This window comes from Geotrypetes seraphini, chromosome 3 (genome assembly GCF_902459505.1).
Source record: "Geotrypetes seraphini chromosome 3, aGeoSer1.1, whole genome shotgun sequence".
In the NCBI taxonomy this organism is placed as follows: Eukaryota; Metazoa; Chordata; class Amphibia; order Gymnophiona; family Dermophiidae; genus Geotrypetes; species Geotrypetes seraphini.
This window is the reverse complement of record NC_047086.1, coordinates 243482758-243502381: the sequence shown is the minus strand read 5'-3', so window position 1 is coordinate 243502381 and position 19624 is coordinate 243482758. Positions and strand designations below refer to the sequence as shown.

At 42.2% G+C, this 19624-nt stretch overlaps 1 protein-coding gene across 4 annotated transcripts in view; it reads left to right on the top strand.

The window, feature by feature from the left end:
* Positions 1–19624, top strand: part of SASH1 (SAM and SH3 domain containing 1) — a 512910-nt gene that overhangs the window by 423986 nt on the left and 69300 nt on the right. For all 4 annotated transcript variants that reach the window (XM_033936578.1, XM_033936577.1, XM_033936580.1 and 1 more), the window contains one exon: positions 11776–11919. In XM_033936578.1, the coding sequence (XP_033792469.1) occupies positions 11776–11919 (144 nt within the window). The remainder of the gene's footprint in view (positions 1–11775; positions 11920–19624) is intronic.

Genomic DNA, 19624 nt, shown 5'->3' with positions numbered 1-19624 from the left:
GTAGAACTACAGAATCTTGATAGGGGAGAGGGGGGATTACACACAGAGGGGTTATTTGTGTCTGCAGTACCTAGCTGCTTGCGTCCATTTTTGTTGCAGGGGAATGCCAGTTGCAGCAGTGACTCTGAAATGCAGCCTGCAGCCTCCCTGCTTTCCTTGTACCACAGTCTGCCCCCAAAGACACAACTTCCTTTATCAGCCTTGACAGACTGCGGCACAAGGAAAGCACAAAGGGAGGCTGCATTTCAGAGTTGCTGCCACAGCTGGCATGCCCCTGCAACAAAAATGGTTGCAAGCGGAGGTGAAGGCGACGTCAGACCGGCACGCTTAGAAGGGGGAGGATATGCCAGCCCATGGGGGCCCCCCAGTGCCTTGATGCCAAGGGCAGCTGCCCTATTTGCACCCCCCTCCCCCCCCCCAATGCCAGCCCTGAATAGGAGAGATGACAAAATGGAGCCTTGTGGTACTCCTGAATCTGGATTGTAAGGTACAAAATGCGGAGTTTAACTGTATACAAATGATTTGTGAGATAGGAAGTGAACCAGTCAGTTGCCAGATCTTTAAGGCCTATGTGATGTATACAATCTAAGAGAAGTGTGTGATTGATAAGATCAAAAGCTACAGAGCGATCTAAAGATAGCATAAGAACATTTTTAGACTGATCCAGGGCTTCGAGAAGAAAATTAAAGACCTGAGAACCAGAGAATGACACAGGGACAAATTTTCCCCATCCCTGCATGAACTCATTTTCCCGTCTTGGCGAGTTCTTTTCCTGTCCCTTCCCCATTCCTGTAAGCTCAGCCTTAACCGCAAGAGCCTCGAACACTTATGATTTTGAATTGTTTGAGGCTTGTGCAGATGAGGACAGAGCTTGCAGGAATGGGGCAGAGACAGGAAAAGAACTCGCCAAGACGGGAAAATGAGTTCATGCAGGGATGGGGAAAAATTTGTCCCCGTGTCTTTCTCTAGTTCTCAGATCTTTAATTTTCCTCTCGAAGTATGATGCAGTGGATGTCATGTTTTCAGATGACTGATTATAGTAACATAGTAAATGACGGTCCATCCAGTCTGCCCCACCATACACTTTCTATAAATTAATGATTTAATTTAATTTGTCCTTTTTCTTAGATATTTCTGGGCCAGAAACCCAGAGCTCTGCCCGGTACTGTGCTTAGGTTCCATTTTCTGGAGTCTCCGTCAAAGCTCACTCTAGCCCATTCTCAACTGAATGGCCATATATGGGACACAGACCATTATTTTCTGATTAGAGATCCTCTGTGTTCATCCCATGCTTTTTTGAACTCTGTCACCATTTTCCTCTCCACCACCTCCCTCGGTGAAACATTGTTAAGTTTTTTTAAAGTATTATAGAGGATGGCAGTATTTGGTGGTTGCTCAATTTTGGGAGAATAATAGGATTTCTTTGCATTCCTGATTTTTTCTTTGTAAGATGAGGCAATGAACTTGAAGGCCAGTAATCAAAGCCTAGTTGGTATACAGAGCCATCTTCGTGCATACCTGTCTCTTTAGAAGAAGTTCCTTTGTAAACCATGGTCTTTGAGATCCAATAGTATTCAGTTGTCTAGCAGGAAGTAGAGGAGCTAGTTGGTCGGAAGCCTGTTTCAGGTTGCTATTCCATGCTTGGGTTCGATCAGGCAGAGTGAGAAAGTTGAAAGTGTCTAAAGATAGGTTGTAATGTGCTAGGAATGTGGTGGATTGGAGATTGGTAAGGCACTTATACACCCATGGTTGTTCTTGGAAAAGTGACACATTTCTCCCCTGTGAGGAACAAAGGAGTGACTGCTTTCGGCTAACAGCATTAGCATCACTTTAGTCTTGGAAGCCACAAAGCCGTGAGTGAGTAAATTGTCCTGCTACAGGGCTTTTCAGAGAATTGAAAAGGCTCAGGCCATTGAAAATTAGAAGTCCTGGAGCTAAAAAAAAAAAAGATAATGAAGCAGATGAGGAATTAATTTTATGTTCAGTTAAAATAATATCAAACAAATATTGTTTTTTTCCAAAGGAAGTCCCTTATCTGTGTAAGGTTAAACCCAAGTGACCCTGTTGCCCCTCACCCCCAGATAAACCCTGCCCTGCTACTGCTAGTGGGCTCAGCTCTCTTCCCTGCCAAGGTCTGGAGTAGGAAAACAGCATAAAAGCAGGATAGACATGGCATTTAAAGTGACAGCCCAGCCATTACAGAAATTCTGTTATCTGTTAATATATTTTTGAAAGTGTTTCCTTGTAGTCCTATTATTAAATTTCAATTTGCTGATTTTCAGTTTTACCTCATGCCTTGTATTTATGTTTATATATGGTTATTTTACTATTGTAATGCTGTGAACAAAATTGTAAGTTTCATGTTGAACTGTGCTGTAAACTGCCTTAGGTGAATCTCTTCATAAAGGTGGTTAATAAGACCCAATGAATAAATAAATTTCCGGTGGTGTCCTTTGACTAAAATGAAGGACTCCTCAACTTTAGGAAAGCAGTAAAAACATGCCTCTTCACCTAACCCCCCCACCCTGTCCTTGACCGAAGGATTACAAAGAAATGAGTATTGGTACCAGAACCCAGGATGTGTGACGTAAGGAAAACTTGTAATGAAAAATCTTACATTGTAACTATGGCAAATCCAACCTGTAAACTATCTATGTGTGTCAATTATTATAAAACTTGTCCTGGAAAACTTGCACTGTAATGATAACTATGGTAAATTGTAATTGGTAAACTACGGTATACATTATGTATTATGTATTAGACCCCTAGTATGTGTCAAGTTAGGATAATAACTTATAATGTAAACTTGTACTGAAATTATGGCAAATCCACTGCAAATTATAACCTGTTAGTCCCTCTTTGAGGGCCGCAATCTAGTTGGGTTTTCAGGATTTCCCCAATGAATATGCATGAGATCTATGTGCAGGCACTGCTTTCAGTGCATATTCATTGGGGAAATCCTGAAAACCCGACTGGATTGCGGCCCTCAAGGAGGGACTTTGAGATCCCTGGTCTAATCTGTAACCCATTCTGAGCTTTTTGGGGACAATAGGATAGAAATCGAATTAAATAAATAGTTCATAGTATTAAAATTTGATTAAATGCTTAGCAAAAAATTCAAAGCATTGTACAATAAAAGTTGTTTAAATATTAATTAGGGGACTGACTCCAAATAATAAAGATAATCCTTACGAGACAGACAAACTTGAATGGGGAGAGGACAAGAAAACAAAAGGAAAAAAAGGGGAGAACTACAATTAGTGAGAAAAGAGAACATAAACGGATAGAAACAATAGGATATGACAAGGTAGGGAGTGCATAATAATTTTTAAAAAATTATTTAAAAAAAGGATAAATCAGTTGTAGGCATCTTTTAAAAGAAAGCATTTTAAACTACTCTTCAATTTATCCAAGTTTTGTTCTGTTCTGATGTATAAAGGGAGAGAGTTCCAAATTGAAGGAGCAGTGACTGAAAAGATAGAAGCCCGACGGGAGCCGCTTATTTTTAGGGACGGAATATTAAGAGTATTGTTGTGAAGCGGATCTTAGAGTTCTGGGGGTATCGTATGGAATTGGAAGTCTATCTATGAATGCGGGGACGTTAGTCTGTAGAGTTTTGAAAGTTAGAATGAAAGGTCACTTGTTCACACAAAGTCAGAGGCGTGAAGAAAGTGAATAAGGACAGATTTTTCAAACTGTGGGGAGCCACAAGCACTAGGGGTCACTCAGAGAAACTGAAAGGGGACAGGTTTAAAACAAATGCTAGGAAGTTCTTTTTTACCCAGAGGGTGGTGGACACATGGAACGCGCTTCCAGAGAATGTGATAGGCCAGAACTCTGTACAGGGGTTCAAGGAGGGTTTGGATAGGTTCCTGGAGGATAAGGAGATAGAGGGGTACAGATATAACTAAAGGTAGTTTATAGAAATAGGCAGAAACCACTTCACAGGTCACGGACCTGATGGGCCGCCGCGGGAGCGGACCGCTGGGCGAGATGGACCTCGGTCTGACCCAGTGGAGGCAACTTCTTATGTTCTTATGTTCTTATTACAGAATGCATGCTGGACCCTTGAGCTCCAAGCTGGCTCAGAAGTGCCGAAACCAGGAAGTTACAGAGATATTTATTCATTTTTCTGGCTATACAACTGAATTCTAGAAAAAGCTTTTCACGTGATACTTTTCTTAACACTCATTGGTTCTAAGCTCACACTAGCAGGTCACTTATCTAACTCTTACAGTTCTAAATGTTAAATGTACAGAAGGGCAGGGTACATCATGGCTCAAACTCTTTTCTATTTAGCTTACAATGTGATAAGGTAGGGACATACATTTTAGGCAGATGAGGTCAATAGATTGTACACTGTTTTCAGCTATGTAGGCCAGAGCAATATTTTAAACAACAGTTAACCATTTCATAACCCTACAAGAAGAGCAATTTTATAAGTAATCCGAAGCGGGATGAGCAACCAGTGTGCATTCTTCAGCAAAGGAGGGACATGTTCAACTGGGATTTGGCCTGTGTAGCGTAAAAAAGACCCAGGGGCTGATATTCAGACCACAGGAGACAGCTGGCTATCTCCCGCAGACTGCAGCAAAACTGGACATTCAGGCTCAGATTCTCTATACGTTGCCAATATTGGTGGCCGCATAAAAAGCAGTCGCTGATCACACATCAATCACGCGTCGGTGCTATATATAGAATTGTGCCTCCGGGAAAGATAGGTGCTGGAAATGTAGGCCAGGGTTTTCGAGGCCTAGATTTCCGGCACCCATCTTTGTCGTGAATCGCACCTACATAGGCACTTTGGGCTGCGTAACATCAATTTCGGTGTTAGCCACGCCCACAGTGGCATTAGGCAGACTAAAGCACCTAAGCAGGCATCATTTAGGCACTGTTTTAGGCGCCAATAGGTGCTTTAACTTTAATATTCATTGTCATTGTCATTTTATTTTATTTTTTTATTTATTCAAATTTTACTTTATGCAACAAGTATACACACTTGAAGAGAATTTGCAAAATAAAATCCAACAAAATAAATGTAGTTGATTTAACATCAAACAAAAAATTAATTAATTATTTAGTCCACATAATGTTATTAGATCCAAGAACAGAGAAAAGAAAAAATAAGAAAACCAAATACTTAGTCTATTTAGACAGAATCAGGGACATAGTTAACCACCCAGACAGCCGGTTCGCTAAACTGTGGCTGGTACAATTGGACCTAAAGTGACTCTACCCCCTTATCTGGCTGTAATAAATTCACTTAATTGTTTCAAATAAAAAATTATTTCCCTCTAAAGAAATACAACATTTTGCAGGAAATTTTTTAAAAGAAACTGAGTACCAAGGGCCAAGACTATGGGTCTATAACTTAGAAATTCCTTTCTCCTTTTTTGTGTATCTTTAGAGAGATCAAGAAAAACATGTACAATGGAACCAAGAAACTTATCATTAAAGTGCCTAAAGTATGTTTGTAAGAATAAATCCCTATCAAACTCTAGGGCAAAAGTCACAATAAGGATGGTTCTTTCCATTTTATTTCAAGTGAGTCCTCCAAAAAATTAGTCAGGTTTAAATCACTTTTCCGTTGTTCTGTTTCTCGTCCTGGAGTAGAGACAAGCAGTTTTTTTCCACTCAACGACAAATGCTGAGCCCTAATTATTGGAGGTAAATTTTCTTCTGGAATTAAGAGAATTTCTTTTAAGTACTTCTGCATCATTGCTAATGGAGCAATTGCTGGTGACTTTGGGAAGTTTAGTATTCTTAAGTTATTTCTTCTTTGTTTATTTTCTAGATATTCCAATTTTTTCTGTATATAAGATCTTTCTTTTACAGTCTCTGTCTCCAAAGTTTTTATTTGATTTATTTGTTCTTGATGTTTCACAATAGTCTCACTCTGTTCTTTTAAAATAATCCCATGTGCATTGACCTGAATACTAATGGTAGCACAATCAGTACGAACTACAGTTAAAGCCTTTTTAAGGTTAAAGTCCATGGTCACTACTGCCTTCCACAGGTTGTCTAAGTTGACTTGGGCAGGTTTAATTAACTCCCCAAATTGAACCGGTAAAGACAAACTATTCTCACCAACTTGTGGAGTGGAAGACATCGATGTTGCACTGTCTTTAGTGGGGGACTGTCTCTCCAAAGGCATTCCTCCCGCCTCTCCTCTAGGGCTCATTAGTTGTCCACCTTCACAGGACCGCTGAATTGCTGGTTCCACCGCCGTAATATCACCTTCAGGTTGGAGAGGAGGCTGCCTTGGGATCGGGCGCAAAGAAGCCTGATTAGAGCTAAGGTTTGTCGATGTAATTGGCACTCCTCCCGAAGCCTGGGTCGTCCCTGGAGTCTGATGCGCAATTCCAGCGTCCAACTTCATTTGTATAATGGGTTTGGTGCTGCCAACCACCGGAGGTCTCGGTCGTGAGGTTCCCTTCCTTTTCCCTATCACGGAACAGCGAAGGAGAATCAGCAAATCTTCCCCAAACGAAGAACACGTCCCAAAGAACAAGCTGGTAAGATAATACAGGCGGTGAAGCAAGGAGCTGCGCTTCACGCTTCTGCCTTGATTGCCATCTTGGATGACATTTTTGGTCATTTTAAATGGCGTTTCTTAATTAACTTAGGCATGGGTAGGGCTCCTGGCACCATTTGTAGAATTTCCCCTCAGTGCCGGTGCCATTTCTAGTGACCGGCATTGAATATAAGGGTGTTTTTTTTGGCCAGCTGAAACATAGTCAGCTAAGCTAATATTTATCAACTGCCCAGCTAAGTCCCAGCGGTTAAAGATAGACTTGATTTTTAAGCGGGTCTGTCTGATCACTGAGCTTAGCCAGCCAGCCACTGAATATTGGTGGTGACCTGGATATTCAATGAGAGATAGCCACCTATTTCCCGCTGAATATCGGTGAGTAGCCTGCTATGTGCTATTTGACCGGACTGTCCCCCCAATATTCGAAGATATTTAACCAGTCAGAAATGGCCGCTGACTGGTTAAATAGCGTTTTGGCACCTAAACGCAAAAGTTCAGCACAAAATAGCTGGCTATCTCCACTGAATATTCATGGTCAGTGTTAAAAAATGAACCAGCTATTTCGCACAGTAACTGGAAACATTTATGGCTATGTTTAGCAGGCAAATCGGTACCTCCCCCGCACCCACCGGAGCAGCGAAACTAGACCGCCACCTCTCCAATCTGCTGACTATAACGCCCAACTACAAAACATTCAGGAAAGAACTTAAAACCTTTCTATTCAAGAAATTTATCAAATGATCTAACTAAACCTGATCAACCCTCCACAGATCTCGACACATACTACATCTATTAACCATGTATTCTCCGTGGAAATGCCCAGGTCAACTCTTGTTGTAAACTGCCTAGAAATGGAAGATATAGGCGGGATAGAAGACACCAATGTAATGTAATGTAAAAGTGGCTGCCACATCCAATCTGAGGTAGCATCTGTTGAGCATTTAGGGAATTTGACTGGATAAAGACTAGGAAGACAATTATCAAAACCATTTGCATTGTTAAAATAATGTATTATGCATGGAAATATTTGACATCCTGTGCAAGTCTGTGCATAGAGCTCTATGCACACTGATAACCCACATTTGGGGGAGGTATTCCAAGGACAGGAACAAGAACAACATACATGCTTCTTCAATATCAAAAATATATATTGCAAACTGGAGAGGCCTGGTAGAATGGAGTATCCAAAGGAAAACAAAAACAGTAAAAGCAAACATTACAACCCTACACAGCCATGTTTCAGCATGCCTTCATCAGGGGAAAATATTTCTGAAATGCAAATAAAAATAAAAGCATCATTTAAGACCTAACATGTAAAACAGAAAAACACTCGCAACCAATGTCTCTGATACTTTTTTTTGTTTTCCTTTATCAAAAATGTTTCCATTTGGATAGCAGAGAAAGGACATTCAATTTGCAAAATAAAAGTACATGTAGAAATTTGAAAACTGGTGCAGAGGGCTCAAATAACAACTATATGTAGACGTTGTAGTTTGTAGGCAGCACTTTTAAGTTGTGCGTACAAATTTGGGGGTACATCCAATTTGTTGCCACAACAAAGTAAAAAAGCCAATCTGTGCTAATAATTGGACAATAGCAAGCAATTACCAGCACTAGTTAGCAATAATTATAATTTATGCGCTTGCAGGGTATTAAATCCTTGTCCTTAGACTTATGAACCTTTCTGGAACTCTATGCCACATGTTGCACGAAGCAGAGTTCTAAACTTTCTTTAGGTTTATCAGGTTTCAGGTTTATTTAAAATTTTGATATACCGCCTTATTAAAAATTCAAAGCGGTTTTACATAATATAAAAACAAAGTATAATAAGAACGTACATTAAAAACAAATTACAAACAATACTACAATCAAACGCACTGACAAACAGTAACTTACCGATACAAGATGGAGAAGGGCAGAAATACAATTTGTATAAAGAGAAAGAGAGGAGAAGAGGGATCAAAATAAAAGGAGGGGAACAAAGTATAAAAAGTCTAGAATAATGTAAAATAAGCTAAAATGATTAAAAGATGGCAAGAAACAGATTTACATTACCATTCTTAAAAGGACTATTATACACCATATGCATCTTTAAAAAGAAAAGCCTTCAAGTTACTTTTAAATTTATCAAAGGATGTAATTTCTCTTATATAATTTGGTGCTGAATTCCAGATGGTAGGGGCAGTGACAGAAAAAATGCTAGTGCGCATAGTGTTAATGTATCTTAAATAGGGGATGGATAGTTGGCCAGAAGTTTTAGTCTTGTAAGTTAACAACATTATTTTATAGGAAATTTGATGATCTATAGGAAGCCAGTGAGCATTGATTAAAAGAGGAGTGGCATGATTGTATTTACGTGCTTTTGAAATAATTTTAATGGCAGTGTTTTGAATAATTTTAAGACGTTTTATTTCTTTCTTAGTGATTCCTTTGTATAGTGCATTACTGTAATCCAAGCATGAAATAACGAGCGAATGAATAAGAATATTTAATGATGATTGATCTAATGGTCTGTGGTCATTGCTTTGTATTTCATGGGGAATGTGCAGAGCGAGTCCTCGGGGGGGGTGGGGGTTGGGTATGAGTTGGGCAGTAAAATTTATGTATGTATCTTTTAGGTACCGTATTTGCTGGCGTATAAGACGACTTTTCAGTACCTTAAAATCCTCCCCAAAGTCGGGGGTCGTCTTATACGCCGAGTACTGTTTACATGCCCTTACTTTACATTAGAGAGCTGCACGGGGACGCCCCTAGGGTCGCGGGGATCCCGTGGGGACGCCCCCTAGGGTCGCGGGTATCCCATGGGGATGCCTCCGAGGGTCGCGGGGCTCCTGCGGGGCTGGATGTACTCAGTCTTCTGGATGTACGCGGCTCTTCTTCTCCCTACCTTCTCTGCTTGCAGCACTGAGCCGAACGGAAGTCTTCCCGACGTCAGCGCTGACGTCGGAGGGGAGGGAGGGCTTAAACAAAGCTTAAACAAAGCCCTCCCTCCCTCCGACGTCAGTGCTGACGTCGGGAAGACTTCCGTTCGGCTCTGTGCTGCAGGCAGGGCAGATAAGGAGAAGGAGAGTAGCCTCGCGGTTCGAGTGGCTACCAAGGAGAGGGGCGGCCCGCCCCTCCCCGCCCCGGTTGCAGCACAGCCGGCCAGGTTCCCTTACTTTTGTGGCACTTCCCCGACCGACCGATAACAGCCCGGGTCCGACAATCCTCCCTGCCCTGTAGCCGCGAATCTAAATTACCTTCTTACAGCTGCTGTAAGAAGGTAATTTAGATTCGCGGTTAAGGGCAGGGAGGTTTGTCGGACCGGGGCTGTTGTCGGTCGGTCGGGGAAGTGCCACAAAAGTAAGGGAACCTGGCCGGCTGTGCTGCAACCGGGGCGGTAGAGAAGGAGGGGGGGGGGAGAAGGACGCTGAAAGGCCATGGTGAAGACAGGAGGGGGGGGGAAGGACTCTGAAAGCACTTGAAGACAGAGGAGGGAGAAGGAGGCTGAAAGCACATGGGGGAATACAAAGGAATGGAGAAGGACGCTGAAAGGCCATGGGAAGGGTGGGGGGGGAGAAGGACACAAAGGAAATGAGGAAGAGAGAGTAGGGAGAAGACGCTGGCAGGGAAGAAGACAGATGCCAGACTATGGGGGGAGCAGAGAGAAGAAGATGGGTGCCAGACCAATTTGGAAGGGGGAAGAAAGGGAGAGGCACAGTAACAGTGCAAATGGAAGATGCAGAAGGAAGAGAGATAGTGGATGGAAGGAATTGAATGAGAACATGAGGAAAGCAGAAACCAGGCAACAAAGGTAGGAAAAGAATTCTATTGCTTTAGTGAATTAATTAAAATTGTTGAAATAAATTCTGATGTTCTTTTAAGTTTTATTTGTTGTGCAGAAGGTGTGCGGAAGAAGGGGTAGTCTTATACGGCGAGTATATAACAAACTCTATATTTTAACTGTAAAAGTTGGGGGGTCGTCTTATACGCCCAGTCGTCTTATACGCCGGCAAATACGGTATATTCTATAAAGAGATGCATGTAAATTCTACTGTGCGGATACAAAAAGAGGGTATGGCCATTGGCAATTCATGGGCCTTCCAACAATTTGCACCCATTGTTACGGGATACGCTTTATCTGCGCCTAAGTTAGGCACAGGGAATTACATTAGGTTTCAGTTGGTATAAATCCCTAGCCTAAAAGTTTGCCGTGGAGCCCATTGCTAAGCCTGTTCCATAAACGACACCCATTTCGGAGCACCATTTATAGAATAACGCTAGCTGATTTAGGTGCCTGACTTAAATTTTTTTAATTGGCACTGATAATTTAAAGTGCTATTAAAAAATAAATACCCTCCCCATTTTACAAAAACCGCAAAAGTGGTTTTTAGCACCGGCCAGCACGCTGAATGCTGTGCACTGCTCCAACGCTCATAGAGTTCTTATGAGCGTCGGAGCAGCCCACATCATTCAGCGTGCCAGCCGGTGCTAAAATCTGCTTTTGCGGTTTTGTAAAAGGGGAGGTTAATTATCTGGTAGATGCTTAACTTGGTAAGCACCTACCATTTAAAGGTAAACGTCTATACCAAGGCACCTACCAGTGCTCATGCTGCTCCTTGTGACCCTGGGCAAATCACTCAATCCTCTATTGTCTCAGGTACGTTAAATAGATTGTGAGTCCACCAGGACAGACAGGTAAAATGCTTGAGTGCCTGATTGTAAACTTAAAACATAGGAACATGATGGCAGATAAAGGCCAATGGCCCATTCAGTCTGCCCATCCACAGTAACCGTTATCTCTTTCTCTCTCTAAGAGATCTCTCTGCTTAGATAACTTTGATAGGGAGTATATAAATACCTAAAATAAATAATACATGGCAAGTAGATGTGGTTAGGGACAGAGTTTGGGTGTGGATTGAGTTAGGCACTGGTAGGAGCCTACCTTAGATGCACCCATTTAAGCCAAGAAAACCCTGACCTAAATAGCAATGCACCTAAGGATTTAACATCTACCGGCAATTCTGTAAATGGCGCCCAGGGTTTGATTGACAACTGCGCCAAACAGTGCCTAGCCACTAGACACCATTTGTAGAATCAGGGCTTTAATGTACAATTTGTTCGGTGCCATTTTTCAGTGCTGTATGCAGAATTGTAGGATAGAGCGGTTTATACATTTTTTTAAAATTAATAAATATTCTGATACGGGCAGTATGGAAATTGTTGTTTACATAACACATTAAATCCTGTGTTTGACTCTGCAGGGCAAAGAAGGAGACCTGGTTTATAAAGAAGTCATCAAATCCCCCACCACTTCCCGCATATCCCTGGGCAAGAAGGTGAAGTCGGTGAAAGAGACCATGAAGAAAAGGATGTCGAAGAAATACAGCAGCTCTATGTCTGAGCAGGTAAGATGGTGATTCTCTCAACATAACGCAGCATGTCCATCGGGGATTCTTTTCGACCAATCTCAGTGCTTCCTAACTGGGGTGGTGGTGTTGGCTATCCATGGAGGCCTCTATCATTTTCAAATTTGGTTGCATTTACTATAGAATTATAACTGGTCAGGCACCCTCATACCTGTTAGAGCAGTGGTTTCAAACTCAAACCCTTTGCAGAGCCACATTTTGGATTTGTAGGTACTTGGAGGGCCTCAGAAAAAATAGTTAATGTCTTATTAAAGAAATGACAATTTTGCATGAGGTAAAACTCTTTCTAGTTTATAAATCTTTCCTTTTGGCTAAATCTTAATAATAATATTGTAATTTATAGCTAAAGAGACATATGGTCAAGAAACTGTTTTATTTTACTTTTGTGATTATGATAAACATACCGAGGGCCTCAAAATAGTACCTGGTGGGCCACATGTGGTTCCCAGGCCACGAGTTTGAGACCACTGTGTTAGATGTATTCACAGTCTTCAATCCAAAAATCTCCCGCAAAGCTCATGCTCTTTTCGTTTACCCTTCAGCAAAGGGATGTAAGTTTAAAAGATATCACGAACGAACATTGTCTTACCAGGTTGCCCTCTGGGACAAAGATTTTAAGCAGCTATTCTTCCTATCCATGTCATTCTTGGAAAGCATGTGAAGACATTTGTTTTCTACATTTCTGGGTAACTAATTTCTTCAGAGTTTTATTTGTGACTTAGGTTAATCTTTTGTAAACCGCATGGATCCTCATGGTTATGCAATCTATAAATTGATTTTATGTTATGTAACGTTGTGTGTGAAGGTTTGAGACTGTAAATGGCCCTTATTCAGAAGATATTTCAAGAAACGAGATCTTTGAGAGAAAATGGAGTAGTTAGCTTGCAGGTTCTAGCTGTATTCCTGTTGTGTTGTTTAGAACCTTGTGGTAAAGTACAGGATGGTGCTATGATGGGTTTTGCTGGACCATGCTAAGAACAGTGCTGACACTAATAGTTTGATAGTTTAAAAATGTTGGTAAACCACCCTTCAAGATTTAGACTGCAGGATGAAGAACTTACTTGCCGTTCCAATATGTATAGGCAACGCTTGTTATGCAGTCTTGAAGTACCCTGTGCTCTAACATGCACCGCAAGCTGCTGGGGGGACAGAATTTTGTACCCTTGAGGATGACCTTGCATAACACTCTGCAAATACACTGTTATTTCTTTGCGGTTGTTGCCATTTCTCTCATTCCATCACCAAGGAGTTTGTCAAGTTTCAAATTTCAGTAAGTATGCTTTTTTCAAGAAAGATCCTTTTGGCAGGCTCTAGTCATTTTGGTTTGAATAAACCTCTTTTGTGCAGTTTGGTTTAAATCCCTCTTAAGTGCATACAGTTTCCTTCAAACTACCAAGCAGCTGATCATCACTTTAAAACAGCTAGAGAACACAAATATTTATTTTGACAAATAGCACCATCTAGTGGTTGTACCAGTGGGTGCATGGCACCTGCAGGCTTTAAACACCTTGGGAGAGTTTTCTCTTCTACTAACTCTCTGTGTTAGTTATTGGAACACCTTGTTTAATAATGATTTTTGTCTGTACTCATTTCACCATATTTTTCTCTTCATGGGGGAGGGGGGCGCTGGTGCCTCTCCTACTCTCTGACCCCCACCTTCCTTCTTAAACATTCCACTTGCTGCTTACACCAGCCTCAGCTCCTTTCTGGGGACCAGGATGTGACATCAGAAGGCCGGTACAAGCAGCAGGTGGATGATGCTGCTCACACTGGCAAACATTTCATGAGATATGTGGGGGGAGGGGGGGGGCGGGGTGTTCAAGCAGTGGGAAAGGGGGAGGCACTCAAACAGTGGAGTAGAGTGGATTAGGGGGCACATGGCTACACCATTGAGTAGGGGTTGTCAACCCGACATGTATCCCAACGACAGGGTTGAAAACCCCCTACTCTAGAGATGTCAGCTGCATCCATTCTTCACATTTTCTTAAGGACATTGGTTACATGTTTATGTTTATTAAAAACTTTATATACCGCATAACGACCTAAAAGGATCCAAACGGTTTACAATGTATAAATCACATTCATCAGGAAAAGACCTCCATTAAAAATAGAAAAGGAAAGATTAAGAACAAAAGTTTTAAAAAAAATTATTTTTTTCTTCATAAATATTATAACAAACTACATCTCCATAAAAACCATTTTAATGACAAAACAGTAAAATATTCAAATCTCAATGAACCATAATTTATACAGACAGCTAAAAATTCTCCATTACAAAATCAACCATTATATAAACACAGATCACAGTCCCTAACTCCTTTCTAATTTGGGAAAGCCAATTGAAAAAAAATGTGCTTTTAAACGTCTTTTAAAATTTATGTAGGATTCTTCTTTTCTTAAGACTATGGGCAGGTTATTCCATAACCGCGGAACTAAATAAAAAAAAAAAAAATGCACAATCTCTAGTTGACGCAAGATGTGCCTTCGAGATGTGAGGAATGACTACCCTATTATCGTTCAGAGATCGTAATAAATGCCTTGGGGCATAAAATAGCAAAAAGCCTCAGCCATGTGTTCAACAAGCCCCATCAAAGGCATGAAATGGGATTTTAAAGTTATTTTAAGGAAGACATTGCTATGCTGATTTCCCCCTTTTGTCCAATAACCCCATTCCTGCTCTCTGGATGACATAGAAAAAGATTCTTTTCCTATGATCCTTTGCAAAAGTGGCTTTGACCCCATCCTGAGGACACACCCAGCCATTCAAGATTTCAGAATCTCATTAGTGAATATACCTGAAACAGAGATGTGTGCCCTGTCTCCATTGTATCCCAAGCTAATTCATTGGATACCCTGAAATCCAGAATGGTTGGGTGTGGCCCAAGGACTGAACTGAGAACCATTGGTCAGCAGGATCATTGTTTCTGTCGTCGCCTGCCCTCTGAAGTAATGAAATTCACCAGGTCTGCAACTAGACCAAAAGCCCCAAACCCAGACATATCAAACCACACATATAGCATCTTTGTCTATGGGCTGGCAAGTTGGAGTCTCAGCCATGTACAAAGTGCAAGCAAGATCAGACTTAAAACCATAGGTAAAACCTGAAATGGTGAATATAGGGCCCATTACACTAGTGATCGGAAGGGGGTTTTCTTCTTCTTGTTTTTTTTATTCTCTGTTCTTGTTGTATCACTTGAGATGTGGTCTTAAATGCACTAAAGCCATTTTCTGATGTCTGTGCAGAATGGTAATGATAGGTTTCTTGGAGATGGGTTTCCGACCACACATACGTGTGATTTCCTCGCCAGTCAGCAGTTTCTCGTTGTGGACTGCTTTGGATAGCTCTTCTGCATTCTGTAATATTCTAAGAATGTGTCAGAGTACAAGGAGAACCGTGGATCAGGCTGAGGAAGGACTTGCTGTAAATGACAGTGAGAGGTCCTTTGCAGATTTACAGTGCCACTTGAGGAGGCAGAAGGGACCGTCAGAGATCAGAGAGCCCTGTCCTTTCTGCAGCGTTGCAAAAATAGAACAGAGAAGTAAAGGGAATGTGGCCACAAACCAGTCAACAGTGAGACCCCAGCAACTCGTTATGTGAGTGTAGAAGCTTGCTGATACTTAATAGCACATACAAAGTTGAATAAATAGATAGCTATACAGTTCTGCTTTAATTCTGTTTTCTAATACCAAGCATCTCTTTAGAAAATTCTAGTGTGAACAGAGGCAAAAGTCCGTGTTCAAACCAAATCCAGATGAGCCCTTGAGTCTGTTGAAACTGTTGAAACTGTTGAAAAACTGTTGAGGAATGCAAAGAACTACAGAGCGACCTGAACAAACTGTGCGAGTGGGCAAAAAGATGGCAGATGAGCTTCAATGTGGAGAAATGTAAGGTCTTGCACATCGGGAAAGGGAACCCCATGTACAGCTATACGATGGGAGGAAGGGAGATGGGGAAAGGCACCCTAGAAAAAGACCTGGGGGTATTGGTGGATACAACAATGAAGCCAGCGGCGCAATGTGCAGCGGCCTCAAAGAAAGCGAACAGAATGCTGGGCATTATCAAAAAAGGTATCACTACCAGAACGAAGGAGGTCATCCTGCCATTGTATCGAGCAATGGTGCGACCGCATCTGGAATACTGTGTCCAATACTGGTCGCCGTACCTTAGGAAAGACATGGCGATACTTGAGAGGGTCCAGAGGAGAGCAACTAGGATGATAAAGGGAATGGAGAACCTTTCATATGCCGAAAGGTTGGACAAACTGGGGCTCTTTACCCTGGAAAAGCGGAGACTGAGAGGAGACATGATACAGACATATAAAATCATGAAAGGCATAGAGAGGGTGGATAGGGACAGATTCTTCAGACTAGCGGGGACAACAAAAACAAGAGGTCACTCAGAAAAACTGAGAGGGGACAGATTCAAAACGAATGCAAGGAAGTTTTTCTTCACTCAGAGGGTGGTGGACACCTGGAACACGCTTCCAAAGGAGGTAATAGGACAGAGTACAATACTGGGTTTCAAAAAGGGACTGGATGACTTCCTGAAAGAGAAGGGGATTACAGGGTATAGATAGAAGGTTACACTACAGGACAAAAGCGAAAAGCATATGTGAGTTTTAGGGTAGGAGCACTATCAGGTCCTGGACCTGAGGGGCCGCCGCGTGAGCGGACTGCCGGGCACGATGGACCTCCGGTCTGACCCGACAGAGGCAAGTCTTATGTTCTTATGTTCTTATGTCAGAATTGACTCAATGGATTTTTGGCACGATGAGTGGTTTGTCATTGACTTCTCCCAAGGCATGGAGGGTTAATTGACCTATCCAAAGAACAGTGGTGTAGGAAGGGTGGGCAGGGGTGGACCGCCCCAGACGCCATCTTCATGGGAGGTACCGGTGCCTCTCCTCCTCTCCGCCCCCTGCATACCTCTTTAAATATTGGCCGGTGCAAGCAGAATCTTCCACTTACTGCTCACGCCGGCCTTGGCTCCCTTGTGATGTCAGAAGGGCGCCGAGGCCGGCATGAGTAGCGGCTGGAAGAAGTTGTTCACGCTGGTAAACATTTCAAGAGGTAAGCGGGAGGTGGGGGGTTATCAAGGGGCAGGGAAGAGTGGGGGGTGCACGGCGTGGCACTACCAGGCGCAACCTCCCTTGCTATGCCACTGACCATGAGTTTTCCAGTTCCCAGCCTACAACTCTAAGCATTAAGCTACTCCTCCATTCCTCAAATCAAATACTAGGGAGAAAAAAAAAATACACTTCTGTATTTTCCATTGCCCCCCCTCCCCCCAAAAAAATATATTCATAGAAAATTATTTCAGCAGAGATACTCCTTAGCATTTTCATTCTTCCCATGGATATGTGCAAATTATCTGTTTACCAAAATGTATACACTCTTTTTATGTGCTTCTGAAAGCCTGAGCTAGTAGTAAGCAGACCCAATGAGGATAAGATGTGTCCCTGCGCTCACTTTTACAAACGTTAATATTTTTATAAGACCTTCTCTGACTTCAGCTCACTGTTCAAAGCCCTTATATGGAAGTTTTTTCACTCCTGCTCAGAAATTGTGTAGCCACAGCCATCCAGTACCCCTTGTAATCTGTTGGATTTTTGACATTGTAAATCTGAATTCCTGCTGAAGGATTGCTCCCTTGAAGTATGTGTTTTTTAAAGCTATAACGCATGCAAAGTCAGGCCAAGGCCCATCAGGCCCAACATTGTGTCTCTTGACAGTAATCAGTTCAGGTCTCATGTGCCCAGTAAATCAAAAAACAGTCATGGGGCTAGATGTGCTAAAGATAGCAACTCAATCGCTGCTGGCCAATTCTCTAGCAGCAATTGATGTACTATCAAGTTTGCATGGAAATGATTTGCAAGGAGGTGCAAATCATTTGCATGCAAACGCGATCGATCAATCGCTCAGTGAGCGATTGACACATGCACAGAGCTCTAACAGCAGTGACAGGAGAAGCAGCTTCCTGTCATTGCTGTTAGGACACTGTGACGTCCCCACGGCAGTGAAAATGGCAGAAGACATACCTACTCCCTCCTGCCAATGTGACTCCTCACCCCACCACGGCAGCAATGCAGCATGAGGGATGCCCACTCTCTCCCTCCACCAGAGGTCCCCCGCCATCCCCTGTAACCCCCCAAAAAAAATGGCAGGAGGGATGCCCAATCCCTCTTGCCACGGGACGCCCACCCCAAACCTCCCCTACAAACCTCCAACATACCTTTTTAAAATATTGGAAGCAGGAAGCCCGCACAGAGGCTCCTGCTTCGGCCGCCAGTCCCAAATGACGCACCTTCCCCTCCCCAGTGCATCATGTGATTCATGGAGAGGGGCCAAAGGCCCTGATTGGTTCAGTCGCCTAAGGCCCCTCCCAAGGGGTGGGGGCCTTAGGCATTTGAGTCAATCAGGCTTTAGTAACATCCCTCTGTATACAGTATACTGAGAGAGGAGCCTAAGACCCTGATTGGTCAAGCCTAAAGCCCTGATTGGCTTGACCAATTGGCTTGACCAACAAGGGATTTAGGCTCCTCCCTCAGCATGCAAAATAGCCAAGTGATGTTAGTGTATCAATCGCTTGTTTATTTTGCATGGCCAGATGGCATGGTTTATATTTGCATGGCCAGATCGGAAAATGGGCGAGGAGAAAAACACGCGGTGGGCCGTTTTGTGCATCGGGTCAGTAACAGCGATCGTCGCTAAAGCTGTGAAAACAGGTTTAGCGACAATTGCTGACTTTAGTGCATCCCTAGATAGTCCATCTGGCTTCCAAGTTTCATGGACTTTTCTTACAGGAACTTGTTCAAACCTCTTTTGAACTCCATTATTTTAGGTGCCTGATCCACATCCTCTCAACAACACATTCCATAGTTTAATTATGCACAGAGTGGAAAACACATCCTAGGATTTGTTTTCAGCCTGCTGCTTATTACTTTCATATAGTTCCACCTTGTTTTTATAGGATGTTTTTATTTTTTCCAGTCCTCTCAACTTTAATCATATTTTAATTAAAATGTATTTCCTGCCTCTTTGAAGGAATTCTCTCAAGGCGATGTATACATCAAGAATAAATCAAACATAAACAATAGACAATTACAGCAGCAAAAATATTTAAATAACAATACAGGATATGGTATGGTATGCTGCATGCCACTGTCAACACAATACGCAATAAAACATTTTATTATCCTATTTGTCGTCTCTTTTCCAGGCTAAGAAGCCCTAGTCTTTTTAGCATTTCTTAATAATGGTGGTGTTTCATCCTCTTTATTCGTCATTGAGCTGTTCTGGTTCCACTTTGTTCTTTTTAACAGGGAACAACCAGAACCGCACATAGTTTTTAACATACAGACCCTCTACAGAAGTATTATGATATTCTCAGCTGTGCTCTTCATTCTTTTTCAAATAACCTCTAATATTCTATTTGATATTTTAGCAGCTACCCCATGCTGGGCTGATGGTCTTAAGTACTGGAATTTGTTGCCGGATAATGTGGCAAAATCAGTTAGCTTAGCAGGGTTTAAAAAAGGTTTGTTTAATATGCATGAGATCTATTTGCATGCACTGCTTTCATTGTATGCTAATAGATCTCATGCATATTCATTGGGGAAATCCTGAAAACCCGACTGGATTGCAGCCCTCGAGAAGGGACTTTGACACCCCTGCTGTAAATCAA